We start from the raw sequence: 17,860 nt of genomic DNA, 5'->3' as shown, positions 1-17,860 counted from the left end.
AGTATGGCAGAGCAGAGGAACTGAGTAGCAGACCAAACCTGCTCTACCTGTATATCTGTGAGCGAAAAAAGCCTACATTACAAACATGCTGTTAACCTCAAGGACTCCCTCATCCGAAGGGAGGAACACTGAACTCAACAGTGCTGCAATTGGACCTCCTCAACACTAGGGGAAGTGGGGAGCATGCAACAATCTATAGCTATGGTGTTAAGGGGCATTCTTGTTGCATTTTCATTTCTCACCTTGGAAACTGCTGGCATCCCTCCAACCATCACCATCGTCATCACCACCATAACCAGCTCTGCCCTGCAACACTTTTACTGGCACTTTCTGACGCAATGTCTTTCCTACTTTAGGATTTTACATTACTTTCTGTTTTTATTTGCAGATTATGCCATCAGGTTTCCTGCATTGGAGAGGTGAGCATACCTGGATTGCACTGAGTGAGCGTCACCCTGGGAAAACCAACCTTCGTGATTATCTCCCTTGCCAGGTAAGTATAGCTATAGCTTTGTTTGCTAGATTATTATTCTGATTATAATTTTTTTTAAATTCCACTTTAAGTCCAAGGACTCAAGGTGGCATACATACTTATCCTTCTCCCTATTTTATCCTCACAGTGTTAGGCTGAGAGGCAGTGACTGGCAGTGAGCTTCATGGTTGAGTGAGGTCATAATCCGATACTCTAAGCACTGCACCACACTGGCTCTTGTTTGCAGTAAAAGTAGCAGCAGCAGCAGCAGCAAGTACAGTGTTACCTCTGGTTACATACTTAATTCGTTCCGGAGGTCCATTCTTAACCTGAAACTGTTCTTAACCTGAAGCACCACTTTAGCTAATGGGGCCTCCTGCTGCTGCCGCGCCACCGGAGCACGATTTCTGTTCTCATCCTGAAGCAAAGTTCTTAACCTGAAGCACTATTTCTCGGTTAGCGGAGTCTGTAACCTGAAGCGTATGTAACCCGAGGTACCACTGTACTGGGGGAGAATTCGGTTTGGTTTTACTTAATTCGCACTTCCCAAAGCAGTGCATGAACTGAAACACAGCCATCTTCAACATTTGCAGTTCTCTGAATTTTGCGATGCAGTTCTCCAACCAATCGAAATGCTTGCAAAAATGCATATATTTGGGGGAAAATACACACACAAATGCATGTATTAGTGAAAATAACATCAAATGCATTCTATTATGCAAAACTGCATACCCATATGCATATATTAAAATAAATGCATACTTAAATACTGGTGAGTTTTCATGAAAAAAGCTTTAAAAAAATGTCTCTGAACTGAGGCAGAGTGCTGAGCATGATATTTAAGTGGGAACAGAAGAAGGAACTGATATGTGAATTCATGTGCCTTCAGAAAGAAAGGCGAAGTCCATGTGATTTCTGGAACAAGAAAAGGCTGCAGTTCTTCATTTACAGTATTTAGGGCTTCATTTAGGGCTAGATCCTAGGATTATTTATTTATTTCATAATGTGTTGGTATTTTTAGAGCCACGAGTTAATTTTGAGCATTTCAGGGTGGTAGAGATATGTCCCCGCAGGACTGCTTAGCACACACACTGTTCCTGTTTAGCACACACACTGTTCCTGTTTAGCACACACACTGTTCCTGCAGTAGGGACAACCAAGGGAGGCCTGCAACAAAATGTTGCAGCATGGAATACTTCTGTTCAGGGTTCCTTGGAAGCAGAGTTTAGTAAAAGTATGATCCTCGAAGGCATTTAGCCTGTGCCCGTATCTCAGATGGGCTAAATCAATTCTGGCTGCTAGCAACGCAAGGCCCAACTCAGCTTTGAGGTGGGCAACTGGTGTCCCACAAGGAAAGCCCCAAAATTTGCCTCAGAAAATTATTTTGTAGAACCTCTAGTTCAGATTTGAAGCCAATTCCACATATCTCAGCCCCGTAGAGCATTTGGGCGATTTTTTAAGAAGCAAATATCTTAATAGCTGGGTTGATTAACTGTCTGCCCTTTGAATGGAAGAACCTATATAGTTGCCCAGTACTAGTGCCAGATATTAGCTTAACTGCTTCCAGATGGGGCTCAATAATAATAATAATAATAATAATAATAATAATAATAATAATAGATCTGCATGCTCTTCATTCTTTTTCCAGTTATGAGAAATTTTGTCATTTCTACCACTATGTACAGATATCTTCTGAGATGTTTCTTTCCTTCTCTACTTTGCATGCCTTGGCTTGCTTTACAGCTAAGACAACACACCATTGTCTTGCTACTGATAAACTTCAGTGCTGGGTTTTGCATGTGGTTTCATTATTTGGCTATGATGGCCTGAAAAGAGAAATAAGAGCTGTTTGCCTTTGGATAAAACTAAGGTCCTTTTCTCTCTGTGTGTATGATTCAGACAAATGGAATCAACAGATTACTAAAAAGCTACAGACCAAACACAAGACAGTTGGAGAGGAGTTCCCACATTCAGTTTCCAAATAAACCATTTCTTTGTAAAATAACCTAAGGACAAGATCATACAGAAGGGCACCCGCTTGGCAAAAGCTACCCTAGACCACTCCATTCTCCAAAGAATGCGAAGCTGTTGCAATACTTTCTGCCACCCTGAATCATTCTCTTTGTCCTTTACTAGTCAAGTTAAGGCTTTTCAAACACTGTTATTTCCCCTTCAAGCCCTACATCAGCTGACATGAAAGAGAGAGAATAAAGGGCAAGGAAAGAGGAAGAAACATTAGCCAACACTGCCGAACTTCTCTCTCTTTTCTCAACCTCTGTTTTACTGTCACAGAAGGAGAACATACAAAAATATTCAGTGTGTGCTAACAGTTAAGCAAGCCTTGCGGTTTCCTTGCCAGGAGGACTAGGGGTACATTTATTTACAAACCAGCTAAAGTTCTGGAGCTAACACTTGTAAAGGACTCTAAAGTGTGTGATTTGGGCCTCCAGCCTTCAAACTGGGATGTCCCAAGGCTATACATCCTCGTAGCTTTCAAGGACAATTGGATGAAGCTTGGCTGAAGCAAGTCTACTTTTGCCACCAGGTCTACTCACGAGACAATTCTTGGGGCACCTTGAGAGAAGGAAGAGGCAAGGAGTCCCAGACCAAAGAGCACAGTAACCATCAGCTCCTGGAGATGGCAGGAGAGAACTGTTGGGACAACCTTCTCCTCACCTTGCCTTGAACTTCTTGAGATGTTTCTGTTACTGACTACAACAAACTGTATGAATGGAAAAGAGCTTGGCAAATGATAGTTGCCATTTTCTCCCACATAGTAGGGGTCAAATTAAATGTGATATGTTTCTACAGCTCTGTATTTTTTATTTGCTGAGGAGTAACTGAAGGGCCTAAATCTAGATTAGGAGTGTGGTATAGCTTGACCCTAGGAGATACCCAACAGAAGAAGTTAAATTTTTATTAGCATTCATTGCCTAAACTTTCAAAAGGCTACACACTTAGGGACTGGCTTCCCCCTACCCACTTCCAGTCTCAAGCCCCCCTCCCTATTATGTGCTGCAACCAGGGCTAACCCTACTGTTAGGAAGGGGTGGGGAATCCATTTTAGCTCAAGGGCCACATTCTTTTCTGGCAACCTTCCAAGGGCCACATGCCAGTGGTGGGTGGGGTCAGAGACCAAAGTGAGGAGAGCAACAAATGTAAATCAGAGTTCAAGGAGGGTGTGAAGCAGGGCTGGCGAGTGATGTGGCCTGGGGGCAGGGCCGGCCCGTCCATGAGGCAAACGGAAGCAGCTACCTCAGGCAGCGGAATCCAAGGGGCACCCATCCCAAGGAGTGAAAAACGGCAGAATCTTTAGTTACTGTCCATATATAAAGGTGGTTTATATACATCCCAAGGGACGCGGGTGGCACTGTGGGTTAAACCACAGAGCCTAGGACTTGCCGATCAGAAGGTTGGCGGTTCAAATCCCTGCGATGGGGTGAGCTCCCGTTGTTTGGTCCCTGCTCCTCCCAACCTAGCAATTTGAGAGCACGCCAGGGCAAGTAGATAAATAGGTACCGCTCTGGCGGGAAGGTAAACGGCGTTTCCATGAGCTGCTCTGGTTCACCAGAAGCGGCTTAGTCATGCTGGCCACATGACCCGGAAGCTGTACGCCGGCTCCCTCAGCCAGTAAAGCGAGATGAGTGCCGCAACCCCAGAGTCGGCCACGATTGGACCTAACGGTCAGGGGTCCCTTTACGTTATATACATCCCACCTTTTCTCTAACATGCTAACTTTTTTTTTTAAGAAGGCATTCCCTGCACCACGAAGGTAAAACCCAGAACTATGATTTGTCTGAAAGAGCTTCCAGAAAATAGGACCTGTTGCTACAGGATAGGGATAGATGGATAGCAGGTACTAATGTAATGTGATCACTCTCTACTTTATCACCTTTAATTTAGCTGGATATCAAGATGTAAAAGAAATTGAGGAGAATAATACACAGCGGAACTTATGTAGGATTAACCAGTGTACATGAACTCTCCTCAGTCATGAATTACGTAACCAGGTGGCCTTAGGTAAGCGATGATGGCCTTCACCTCAGTTCTCCATCTGTAATCTCCAGAGGAAACAGAGCTGGCCTGCATTGCTGAACGGTTGTAATGATTCCTGAGATTATGCATGTGCATTATTTTGATCACTCAAGGGAAAAAGTGCTACACAGATATTAAGTATTATTACCTCCAGAGTCCTCTGCCTGACATGTTGTTAAGAAGCCCATTCATCCCAGAACAAGGCTGTACCTTCTATTCCATCTTAAATTTGCATATGTAAAATATCTGTGCAACACATTTGTGCAACACATTTGCCCATGGCCATGAATTCACACAGCTAATCTGCTTCCTGCTCTGAGCAAATGCAAAGTAGATTTAAACAAACTGCCTGAAGTATCACGTAAACCTCCAGTGGGGCACTTCTATATCACATAAGCATCATGGCTGAGTGGGAATTTGAACCCTGGTTTCACAAATCCTAGTCTGGCACTCTGAACCACTATGCCATACCGGTTTACAATGCAGAAGGTTGTGTGAAATGTTAGCCCTACTCAAGAGTACCCATTGAAATGAATGGACAGAACTGAAATTAGGTCCATTAGTTTCAAAAGGTCTGCTCTGAGTACAATTGAGTTGGATACAACCTATTGAGTTGAATGTTTTAGGAGTCTATTCTACCCAATGATGCAAACTGATTAATGTGCTGTGGTAGTGCCACCTGCTTGATCTTCCTATTGGTTTAAGTGTTATCTTTCAACTTTCAACCTCAGTAAATATTAACAAAAATGCCCCTTCCCATTAAAAAGGCATCTTTTCAAATGTGGTGACTCACAGGGATACATGGGTAATTTTGTCTCTGATTTCCTCTGTGATATGACCTCACCCTCACCTTTCAGGTTAAGGGACAAATCTACATATGGTTAAGAATCCTTAGCAGTTTAAATATCCCAAACTATGCACGTGTATTTTGAGAGAAAATACTTATGTATTAATTTATTTAACGAAATGTATGTGCCCATTGATTGTAAGAATAACTTCAAGTGGTTTACAAAAACAATCTAATTTTTTATTTTATTTTTAGAACAAGTACATATTTGAACACATATTTAAATATGCCTTCTGAAGTACCGCAAGCATTTAAATAGTATTTTAGAGAAAATATTCGTTTAAAGATGTATTTAAATATATGTATTAAATACATATTTAAATGCATATCTTTAGAGGAGTCTTGCTTTAAATGTCATAGATTAATGTGGAAAGGGATCAGAATTGAATTAATGGAGTTTTTAAAAAATGTGAAAGTAATTTTTCTTTTAAAGCAAAGTTGGTCAAAAATGTTTTCCAATACTCTTTCCCTGCCCATAAATAAATAAATGAATGAATGAATGAATGCAAAAAGAGCTCAGGGATCCCAGCAGCAGAGTGCAAAAGACACTCTCCTTTGACCTATAGAAAGCCTCACGTTTCAAAGTGCAATTTCGTCCTGAAAATTGCATGCATACGATTGCAAAATGCAAGAGCACTTTTTGCATATTTGTCAGGAACCCAAGACTACCTCTCTGCTGAAACGCTTTCCCTCCTGCTTTGATCTTCTTCTGAAGCAAGGTTTAAAAACTTGCAGAGGAAGATGTCTAAACTGCACACACTGCAGAATATCAAGGCCCCCTTTACCTCTTAATTGCTCCCTGCTGCGCAGCTGATAGGCAGGAGGGGGCTCTGAGAACCTGATGAAACCCAACTGCAGGTTGCAAATAACCTGGAAACAGGGGCTTTGCCACACCTGAGATCTCCCTGGCTGTTCTTATCTGATGCTATTTCACCGTAAAAGCAGGATTGCTGCTGAAGTTCAAGGGCCAGTAGAGATCAAATACAACAATTTTGGCAAGAAAGTCCTTATCATTATTTTTTTTTAAGTATTTCCCTACTTATCAAAGCTGGCTATTCTTGTGGATGAGGGAAGAGCATTCTCCCCTTCCTAGGGAAGGGGAGACATAAATTGCAGTTTGATTCCTTAAAAGAGATGTTCATGCATCTCCTACCTAATGTCCACAGGTGTACACACACCATATGTTTAAAGCACATTTCTAGCACGTTGGGAAGAAACATGGGAACTATGGTTCACCACTTGCAGAACTATAATTCTCAGCATCCTTTACAGTGCCCAGGGTTTGGAGGGAGGAGCTGGGAATGTGCTTTGAATGTATGGTGCATAAGCAGGCCACTTTGGCCATGAGCAAGATGCGTGCCCATGTTACAATCCTTCCTACAATATGCTGGTTCAATGGTTGGCCGTTGGCGGTTCTCTATAATGCTCTGCTAAGCACAGACTATGGGGGACACTGATAAGAGTCTCTCTCACACACTCAAGGACACACACACACAGAGGGAATCACTGCATGAAGTCACTGCATGAAGTTACGTCACTCTTTCGCAACTCCCAGAGTTAGGTGGAAGAGGTGTAGAGCTGATTAGGATCTTCAGGGAAGGTCTGAAGACCTCAGGTCCACCAACAATTTCTCGATCCAGTCAAAGCCTCAGCCCCAGAAAAGAACAATGTGTACATAAAACAGTACCGTACTGGAGACGGCTTTTATCTTACATTTACATTTGGTCTCATCGTACAAAAAGACAGGCTGATTAATCATTTTATCTGCAAACCCCTTACGTCTGCTCTGTCAAGGGAAATCACATAAAAACTATGCAGAGAAGTAATGCAATGTTAGTCACGCCATTTGCAACCAATTTTAAGGTATTTCTCTAATTGATATTCTTCAGTAACATATCACGTTTCTGAGAATTATACTTAGATCTCATCTTTCCTCCATGGATATCAAAGAGTTGTAAAGTGGTACATGGGATTACAGACGCTTCAGGTTACAGACGCTTCAGGTTACAGACTCCGCTAACCCAGAAATAGTACCTCGGTTGAGAACTTTGCTTCAGGATGAGAACAGAAATCGTGTGGCGGCGGTGTGGTGGTGGCACGGCAGCAGCGGGAGGCCCCATTAGCTAAAGTGGTACCTCAGGTTAAGAACAGTTTCAGGTTAAGAGCAGACCTCTGGAACAAATTAAGTTCTTAACCTGAGGTACCAGTGTAAGTTGTTTCTCCTCCACCCCCTAGAATTCAGGGGTGCCCAAACCTTTTCCAAAGAGAGCAAGATTTGATGAAGTGAACATGTGGGAGGGCTGACCAAAGTTGTTGTGATTTTACCCTAGGGCCATGGGGGCCGGATTAAATCAATGGGGGGCGGGGCGGGCGGAACCAGACTTTGGACATGCCTGCTCTAGATCATTTACCTCAGCATCAACCCTGGGAGGTGAGTTAGGCTGGAAGAGAGATCCTAGTCCACGATGACCCATACCCTCCAGCATTCCTCACAACTGACCCTCCTCGACCTCCCAGTTTTGTCGTCCCAACCCCTGCAGAGCGTTTCTTTCACCACTACACGGGCACACACACCTTCTACCAGCCTGAGAAAACCTCTTGATCCCAATTTTATTTTATTTAATTATTTGGTAGATTTGCAAAAAGAAAAGAAAAAACCATGCACACTAATAAGTTCATTTTAGAAAGGGGCAAGATTAGATGCAGACGCACAAAGCATTTTTTTAAATAAAAAAAATCTAGACTCCTTGTACTTTGCTCTGCTCCCTCTTTCTTCCCACCCAGACCCTGTCCTCTACCTGCACCTCGGGGCAAGTGCATCATATGAGGCCTCAGCAACCATAGCCTTTCCTCCTCCTCGCCTGCTCTCCAGCAGCTGCTACGAGATGCGCAAGGGAGGAGGCTGACAGTGGCAGTCATGGGGAGGCCAAGGAGAGGCAACAGGGTGCTCCCTCGCAGCTGCCACTGCCCAGGACATCTTCCGCCCTGAGCTCAGCAGCGGCAGCACTGGTGGGGGAAATAGGGACATTCCAGGATCGAATCAGAAGCTGGGAAGGCTCTTGTAATTCCGAGACTGGCCCTGGAAAATAGGGACAATTGGAGGATATGGATTGCCCCATGAGCTTCATGGTTAGGTAGGAATTTGAACCTGGAACTCCATACTCCTAGCCCAACACTAACCCATTGGTAGCCTACGTGGTGTCTTGCAGATGTTGTAGACCTTATCTCCCATCGTCCCTGACCATTGGCCATCCTGACTGGAGCTGATGGGAGTTCCAGTCCAGGACATCTGCAGGGCAAATTTACCGCCCCTCCTCCAACCACAACACAACTCAGTTTTATCTACAACTTGTGATCTATGGAGACGAGTGCAGCTCACCAGCTACGTAAGCATGGTGGACCACCAGGCTCTTGAGAAATGCATTTGTGCAGCCTGTCTCAAACTGCAGAAAGAAAAGGAAAGGCATTGTCACAGGAACATAGGAAACTGCCATGCAGTAACTCTGACCGTTGGTCCACCTAGTTCAGTATTTTCTACCCTGAACGGCGACAGCTCTCCAGGGTTTCAGAGACAGCAGCCTCTGTCCGCCCTGCCTATAGATACTGGACGCTGTAACTCAGACCTTTTGAATGAAAAACATGCACTCCGCCACTGGGCCATGGACCTTCTGCAGGTGAGGCACCAGGTTGTGGCTGACGGGCGGCATTTGGCTCAGTAGATCACAAGCTGTATGCAGCCTGATCGGCTGGTCTTGCTAAAAGAGTTTCTTAGAATGCTACACAGTTGCCCTTTCAAAGATATGAAACGAAAACGCATACATCAGCCACTCATGACCGCTGCTGCAAAACAGTCTTACAGCTGTCTTATCACTTTAGTTTTTAATAACTATTTCAGCGAAACCAATGAAAATTAGAAAAGTCTGCACTTACCATGACAACAAAGTTCTTTGTGGGATCACAAGCCTGCTGAAGAACGTAGTGTTAGAAGAGGAAATTTTTCTTTGTCCTTTTGCCTGGAACGGGTAACACTTTGAAAATAGGAAGTGGGCTTGTTTTTTTCTTTTCTAATCCAGCCTTCATAGGAAAAACCAAACAAGTGCAATCCTTAGTTTGCATATTTTGATCTGGCAACTAGCACGACTTGTAGCAGTAACCTGAAAATGCCCTGTAGTGCTGGAGGGGCAAAGGAACTGGGAAATAAATAAACAAACAAATACAGTGGTACCTCGGGTTACATACACTTCAGGTTACATACACTTCAGGTTACAGACTCCGCTAACCCAGAAATATTACCTCAGGTTGAGAACTTTGCTTCAGGATGAGAACAGAAATCGTGCTCCGGCAGCACGGCGGCAGAAGGAGACCCCATTAGCTAAAGTGGTGCTTCAGGTTAAGAACAGTTTCAGGTTAAGAACAGACCTCCAGAACAAATTAAGTTCTTAACCCGAAGTATCACTGTAATAATAATTATTTTATTTTATTTGTACCCTGTCCATCTGACTGGGTTGCCCCAGCCATGATGGGTGGGAGAATACACGAATAACTAGAAAATCTCTAGCACTATATTAATGCACATGTTTCCCTTTTTTTGTTTATTCTGTCTTGCTTTTCTAGGAGTTGCAACAGGATAGTTGATTTACCATATTTTCCCGTGTATAACAACCCCCCCTCGTGTATAAGACAACCCCTATTTTGGGGGACTCCAAATGCAGAAAACAGGGGGGAGATGGCCCAGAGTTGTTGAGCTTTTTTGGGGGGGATTACTGAAAATCATCTGCCACTCACCACCAGCAGCTGTCAATCACCAGCCCAATAGAGCAACTAATGAAGCAGAATGATGTGTGGACAGTCTGGCATTTGTGATTGCTCTCAGTTTCTCATTTTTCCAGGCTTACTGTAAGCTTGGTTCTCCACATTTCCACATCAATTTGCATTTGTTTTTTTTTAAAAAAATCTTATGAAAATTCATCCACATTTTAATGTGCATTTCTCCTAATATACACATTTGTCTTTGCCTAATACAGTGGTACCTTGTGTTACGTACCACCCCCTTTACGAATACTTCAGGTAATGCGCTCCGCCAACTCGGAAGTAGATGCCCCTTGTTGCGAACTTTGACCCGGGATGCGAGCGGAAGTCACGCTCTGGCAGCAGTAGGAGGCGTCATTAGCAAAAGCGCACCTCATGTTATGAGCAGTTTCCGGTTACGAACAGACCTCCGGAATGGATTAAGTATGTAACACGAGGTACCACTGTATATACTTTTCTGCAAAGCAATTTCCTATAGCATAATGCATCTTTTATGATATTTTCACTAATCTATGCACATCAGTATATGCAATTTTGTACACATTATTTGCACTGCAAAATCTGGAGAAGTGAAAATTTCGCATATTGTTTTGTAAAGTGAGAATCAGGTTGGTTTTCACTTAAATGTGAACTGACTCATTTCCCACCCCCACTCCCCATCCCTTGTATATGGGGAAGACAAGACATTATATTTATATGCAACAGTAACCACAAGGCTATCAGTTGTGAAAAATTGGAAAAGTGGTATTATACCAACAAAAATAGAGTGGCTTGCCAAATTATTGGAGTACTACAATATATCCAAAACAATGGGAGAAATTGGAAGGATCTCAAAAGAGAGGATAGACAGGGACTGGAAGGTGTTTAAACAATACTTGCAAAACCATATCGAAAAATCAGAACTCTTATTAGAATAAACAAGTTCCGTTTTAAATACTGAAATACTAAATAAGATGGATAACAATGTGTAATAGAAAAAGAAGCATGAAATTAGGTTAAAGGTGTGTGAAAGAAAGTAAAAGAAGTGGAAAGAAATTGCAATTGAGTAGATTGAGTAGATTGGAAGTCTAACACAAAGGGTGAGGGGTGGTGGATGGTGATGGGAAAAGGAATTATCTGTGGGATTGAGTGTAGGTATGTTTGAACATTTTAAGGATTGCATAAAATGTATGTTTGTATGCTTGTATATTTGCAATATGTGTGTATTAATGCTGAATTATTTTAACAATAAAAACTAAAAGAAAAGAAAAGAAAAGAAAAGAAAAGAAAAATTTGCATATTGTTTTGAAAAGTGGGAATCAGGTCAGTTCGCACTTAAATGTGAACTGACTCATTCCCCACCCCCACTCCCCATCCCTTGTATATGGTCCAGTATAAATTTACAATTAAGGTATGATTTGTCGAGACATGCTGCAGAGAACATCCACACACACACACACACACACACACACACACACACACACACACCACTTTTCCAATCTGGAGGATCCCGAAGACGTTTCTCTGCAAGCGCTCACTTGGAATAAAAGAGGTGCAAGAGAACTCCCTTTAGGCCAGATATCACAAGATTGTGAGATTTCTTTTGGAGGTTTTTCTTTCCTGGAAAAGCAGTCTTAAAATGCTTTCCCCCCGCAAAGTTATTTCCCACTTCAGTAGCATTTTGCTGTGTGGCGCAAACATCCCCTCTCCCTGCCAAGCTTACCGTGATTTGGATTTCACTTCATATTTAGTCAAGATCTCTGGACTTCAAAGTGGAAATGCATCATATTTTGCATTCAGTTCGGGGACTTCTAAGTGAGGTAAATCACGGCCTAACAGTTTGATTTGTATGCATGCGGGTAAATACTGCAGATTTATCAGACAGCTACAGAAACAGGTCTCTGTAGTGAGCCAGAGTCTGAATTCTGAGAGGAAAGCAGCAGCTGCTATTTTAGTTTAGTATCAAAGGGAAAAGTTTTAGAAAGAAACATAACCACCTGCGTTTGCAAGCAATTCCAGGAAGAACTGGTGGCTGAGTGACTGAGAAGGTTTTTGTATGCTGGTTCGTTTTAAGATGAACAGATAGAGGTAAAAAAAAATTATAATGCCCTAGATTCTCAAAGATCATCTATTTGAGGCGTCTTCTGTTGTGGGAGTGGGGAACTTTGGGCCCTTCAGTTGTTGCTGCGAGTTTTTCGTCTTGCGAAGCATGGTTTCCCATAGAAATGCATTGAAAATCAATCAATGCGTTCCTATGGAAACCACCTTCAGACCAGGTCCGGGGACAGTCTGTCCCCCGACCTCTTCTGAAGGCTGGGGGGAGGACAAAGGCTTTTCTTCCCACCCCCAGCATTTTAAAAAAACCCCGGGACAGCAGAGGACTTCTCCGCTGTCCCGGGGCGATTTAAAAGCCCCCGGGAAGGCAGGCAGGGGGGACAAAGACTTTTGCCCCCTGCCAGCCTTCAGAAGAGGTCCAGGACCTCTTCTGAAGGTGGGCGGGGGGCAAAAGTCTTTGCTCCCCCCCGCCTGCCTTCAAAAGCCGTCCGGGACAGCGGAGAAACGCACTGCGTTTCTCCGCTCTCCCGGGAAGGCAGGCAGGGGGGAGCAAAGACTTTTGCCCCCCACCTGCCTTCAGAAGAGGTCCAGGACCTCTTCTGAAGGCGGGCGGGGGGCAAAAGTCTTTGCTCCCCCCCGCCTGCCTTCAAAAGCCATCCGGGATAGCAGGAAGCGCTTCCCTGCTATCCCGGACTGCTTTTAAAATGCTGGCAGTGGGGAGCAAAGCCTTTCAGCCCCCGCCGGCCTTCCTGGACCTCTTCTGAAGGCCGGAGGGGGGGAAAGGCTTTGCTCCCCACCGCCAGCATTTAAAAGAGGTCCCCGGAGATTTCCCTATGGGCTTTCTTCTTGCGAAGCAAGCCCATAGGGAAATTCGTCTTGCGAAGCAACTCGCAAACGGAAAACCCTTTCGTCTTGCGGGTTTTCCGTCTTGTGAGGCATTCGTCTTGCGGGGCACCACTGTACATTCAGTAGCTTATTTAAGGGACATCATCAATAAGGGACAGCAGCGGGACATGGCCCTGGGATAAGGGACTGTCCCGCCAAATAAGGGACGCTTGACAGCTATGCTGCTGTCCTGTCTGAATCTTCCATGTTGGTCAGGAAGATGGATAACTGACAAAGCAGGGAGGAACACACTTGCTGTGAACTGAACACACCCAGGAGCTCCTGCAAAGGTAATCTTGGGAGTAGGTGCTTTCTCCATCTGTTTGATACACACCTTGTAACAAAAGGGGCTTTCACTCCCATCTCTTCCCTGCAAGGTAAAGAGGCTGGGAGCCCCACACTTCCTCAATTAACAGACTTCATTAACAGACTTCCATCACCTCCCATTTAATTCCCTTGCTCCCCATCTGCTAGATGGCTAAGATGCATTGGTAGGCAAACTAAGGCCCGGGGGCCGGATCTAGCCCAATTGCCTTCTAAATGCAGACCATGTTTTGACATGAGTAGAATGTGTCCTTTTATTTAAAATGCATCTCCCTTATTTGTGGGGCCTGCCTGGTGCTTTTACATGAATAGAATGTGTGCTTTTATTTAAAATGCATCTCTGGGTTATTTGTGGGGCATAGGAATTTGTTCATATTTTTCCCCCAAAATGTAGTTCAGCCCCCACAAGGTTTGAGGGACAATGGACCGGGCCCCTGCTGAAAAAGTTTGCTGACTGTTATGTTCTGAAGTTCTCACCCTGGCCAGCAGGGGAATACTGTAGATAGTTATGCAAATAAGGGATCGAAAGTAATGTTCAATGATTGGATAGTTTTAGAAAATTGTTACAGCTACATTGTACTGGAGCTCTATATAAGCAGGCTGACTGAACTCTTCAGTTCAGTTCTGTCCTGGCCTGTGAATAAACAAGAGCTGTTTGAAGAATCGCTGTGTCGTCTGATATGTTCACTTACAACTTAACACTGACCCTTGGCTAAGAGCTTCAGATATTAAACTGAGGGTTGGGACATACTATTACCAAGCCCTCTGGTCTTGCTAGCAAAGGGACCAAAATCTGAACTTCCCGCTTACTTCCCCTTTAAGCTCGGGGCATGCAGAAGTGGTTATCCTTCCTTAGCAAAATACAGAGCCACCTTCAGAGTCTCTAGTTCAAGACTTCTTTGGGGGGTTTTCAAGACAGAGGAAGTAAAATAAACAAGAGGTTGCATTAAGATAAAAATAAAGTCTTTTCTAACTAGTCCATAGTATCCTGATGGAGGAATGGGTGGATCTGTTAATTTTGGTTTCTCCCAGCTTCCCACCCTAACCTTAAGTTAGTTCTCTACATTTCTACATCAGTCTGTGCATGTGTTGTTGTTTTTTAAGTGATCATGAAAATTTATAAGCATTTTGCTGAACCAGAGCTTCTTGTTGAAGGCAGCTCCCCTTTCTCCTCCCTCTTCCTCCCCAGACCACAAATGCATCTCAGATACCGGTACCTTCCCTTCTTTCTACAAGCTTCTGCTTTCCCAATTTAGCTGTTCTAACATCTCCCCAGCCCCATTTTTCAAGTGGGTTCTTACTAAGCTATGGGTTAGAAGATCTAGGTAGAGGGGCTCAAAACCTTGGAAGATGGCAAATCAGTTTTATTTCCAGGGCTTGACACACTTTCATTAGTCCCGTTTATTAATTAATCTACACTTTAAAAAAATGCACACAAATCTTTGCTCTCAAAAATATGCAGTTCTTAGATGCATTTCTAGATGCACACAGACTTTAAATGTATTCTGGTGTTTCTTTTGAGCCGAAGACTGGTGTCAAAACATTCAGAAAGTGTGACAGCTTAAGTCCAGACCCACATGTTAGTCTGGGAGGTTTGGATCAGATCATTTCTTATCAGAATTCACAAGATCACATTCCTCAAGTGTTCCTCACTCTCTCTTTGACACCTGCCGCGAGTGCACTATGGAGCAAAAATCTCACAATGCATTGCACAAAGTTTAACACTATGCACATCGCTGTGATGTATTTATTTATTGCCTGAAGGTTCTATGGGGGAATAGCTGGGGTAGCATCTTTCCACTGAGGAATGTGTGGTGACTCCGAAAGCTGGGAAAAGCTTATCTTATGGACAGGGTCTATGTTCCTTAAGCAATTGCTAGTCCTAGGGCAGGAAAAGATCTGCAACATATATATAATTAACACAGCTTTGCAGATAACACATTTTTCAAGGGCAGGTGGGAATGCCAAAGTCTTTTTTTTCTGGGTGCATGTTCCCCCCTTTCCACACACTCTTTTTTTTGGCCAAGTGTGTAAATCTGAATGTGCAGAAGTTAAATGTGTTACTAGTTACCTGTAATCGAATCAAATTAAATAAAGAGAGTTACTTTTTTTTAGTGCCAGCCCCCCGTTTATGGAGCACTGTTCCCACAGAATGTCACCTGATTTGACAAATTTCTTTGCCAAGCAAATACATTTTCATTTTTCCTGGCATTTGGACATTAACGTGATTTTGAAGCAATTTTGATTGTATCTGGTGGCTCAGATACTTAAAGCAGTGTTTAATACAAAGTGAGGCTGGGGGACCTGGGCTCCCTGACAGTTCTTAAGAAAGTATACGTGCAAACAAGTGTTATTTCTGAATTCTTCAAATAAATATTACATAGAACAAACAGGAGAGTAATAAAATCTCCGATATCCAGTTTGCTGTCCAAAACCTGCTCCTGAATACCCTAAGCTTGGATTGTAGATAACGTAGTACTGTATTTTTCGCTCCATAAGATACACTTTTTCCCTCCTAAAAAGATAGGGGAAATGTGTGTGCATCTTATGGAACAAATGCAGGCAGGAGGCAGGCGGGAAAAGCCCCCAAGAGCCACACACACGCCAGAGGCGTAGCGTGGGGGGTGCAGGGGGGTGGCCGCACCGGGTGCAACATCGGGGGGGGGCGCGCTCACACTCACAGCTCTCTCCCCTACTAAAACCCACGGGTTAGGGGGCGCAAATTACTTGCCTTGCCCCGGGTGCTGACAACCCACGCTACGCCACTGACACACGCTCCACGCGGCTCTTACAGGCTTTTCCCTGAGGAGGGAGCAGGGCAGCCCATCACTGATGGGCTGTCCTTCTCCCACCTCGTAGAAAAGCCCGCAAGAGCCGTGTGTTCTTTAGAGCCGTGCCTAGTGTGTGTGCGGCTCTTGGGGGGCTTTTCCCCGAGGAGGGAGAAGGGACTGACTGGCTGTGTCTGTATTTGGTGAACCAAACTGCAGCAAAAAGGAAGCAGCACTCATTGTGATGAATACATATCACAATGAAAATCACTGCCGTCTTACATCCCTTCTCACTATAAGGCAGCTGCCTATGTTTGCATTTGTGCACCATCTGTAAAAATTTGCAAATCAGGCAGATTTTTAAAAATCCTTAAGTCTTCTGTGGGATTCTCTTTTCCAATGGAAGCCATATTTGCCTAGCACCACCTCTGGAACTCTGGAGAGTTGGAAGCCGGCAACAAAACAAACAAAACCCTGTCAATGTTGTGTTTTTTTCATAGGCAGCCAACTTTTAATTTAAATTCTAACTCTGCAAAGTCATTCAACGCACTGACTCGTCCTAAGAGACCCACACCCTCACAAGTGTATTTGAAAAACAAAGTGCTACTTTGTTAAGAGAAAGAAAATGCCGGATTTTTAATCCCAGCTGGACAGTAATTCTGGCCACTAAGGCTTTTTTAAGGAAACAAAAGCCAAATAAAATAAGAAAGACATTCAACAAGCATGTCAGTGAGTGTGACTCATGTCCAACGTTTGATTTAGATGATGCTACAGTCTTCTTACAGAATGGTTGCTTCCCCACCCTACTCCCCCCTCCCCAGTTTGCCCAATGTCAGCATTGTTCAACTCAGCTGAACAATTCACAAACCCATTACTGTTAAATAACTTTGCAAATTTCAGTGGGATTTTTCAGGGACTTCATTGGTGGGAATGGTGTTTTAATGAGCCGCCGTCTGTATGGCACCAGGAAGTGGGCAGAAAACATCTTCCATGCTGGCAAAATGCCTGCCTAAACTTAGCGATGGGAAAAAACACAGAAGTTGGATAAAAACGAAGCAACTGAAAGTTGGCTTTTGCTATGTTAAAGCAGGGATAGTTAAGCTGTTGCCCTTCCAGAGGTTGCTGGACTCCAGCTCCCATCACCTGCAGTCACCATGGCCAATGGTCAAGGGTGATGGGAGTTGTGGTCCATCAACATCAAAAGAGCCACAGGTTCTCCGTTCCTCCCTGACCTAAAACTTCTCTCCTAAACATCCTCCACTGCAATTTCTCAGGCAGGCTGAGAGGTTCTTATTTCCTCTTCCTCCCAACAACGAACTATTTCAAAGGCCCAACTAGATAGCATCTTATATACCAATAGCAAATTTGTTCTTTGAGTGCCTGTCCTTATATGGCAAAAAAGGTGCTGCTCAGACAAGAGAGGGAGGCAACAGAAGGGTTGAAAGAACCCCAAAGTTTGCAGACGTTTGAGGAAGAAAACACTTCACTTGCAGGCACACTTGGTTGGGACACGAGGTAGGACTTCTCTACTGCAGCACTCAGGTTATAGGACTCCCTCTCTAAAGAGCAGGAGTGGGGAACAGGACCGGGAAAGCAATGTAGCCCTACAGAACACTCAGTCAGGCCCATGGAACTCTCCTGCTTTGTACCCCAGTGTTTTTGCCTTGCTGGAATGTGTCCTTGCAC

At 43.9% G+C, this 17,860-nt stretch overlaps 1 protein-coding gene across 3 annotated transcripts in view; it reads right to left on the bottom strand.

The window, feature by feature from the left end:
• The window catches only part of FYB1 (FYN binding protein 1), a 49,418-nt gene extending 40,035 nt beyond the window's left edge, over nt 1-9,383 (bottom strand). For all 3 annotated transcript variants that reach the window (XM_083703495.1, XM_083703496.1, XM_083703497.1), the window contains exon 1: nt 9,285-9,383. In XM_083703495.1, the coding sequence (XP_083559621.1) occupies nt 9,285-9,287 (3 nt within the window). In that variant the 5' untranslated portion in view covers nt 9,288-9,383. The remainder of the gene's footprint in view (nt 1-9,284) is intronic.
• Between the last annotated feature and the right edge of the window lie 8,477 nt (nt 9,384-17,860).

This window comes from Podarcis gaigeae, assembly GCF_964106915.1.
Source record: "Podarcis gaigeae genome assembly, chromosome: 11".
Classification (NCBI taxonomy): Eukaryota; Metazoa; Chordata; class Lepidosauria; order Squamata; family Lacertidae; genus Podarcis; species Podarcis gaigeae.
The sequence above is the reverse complement of the archived record's forward strand: the minus strand, read 5'-3'. Positions and strand labels throughout refer to the sequence as shown.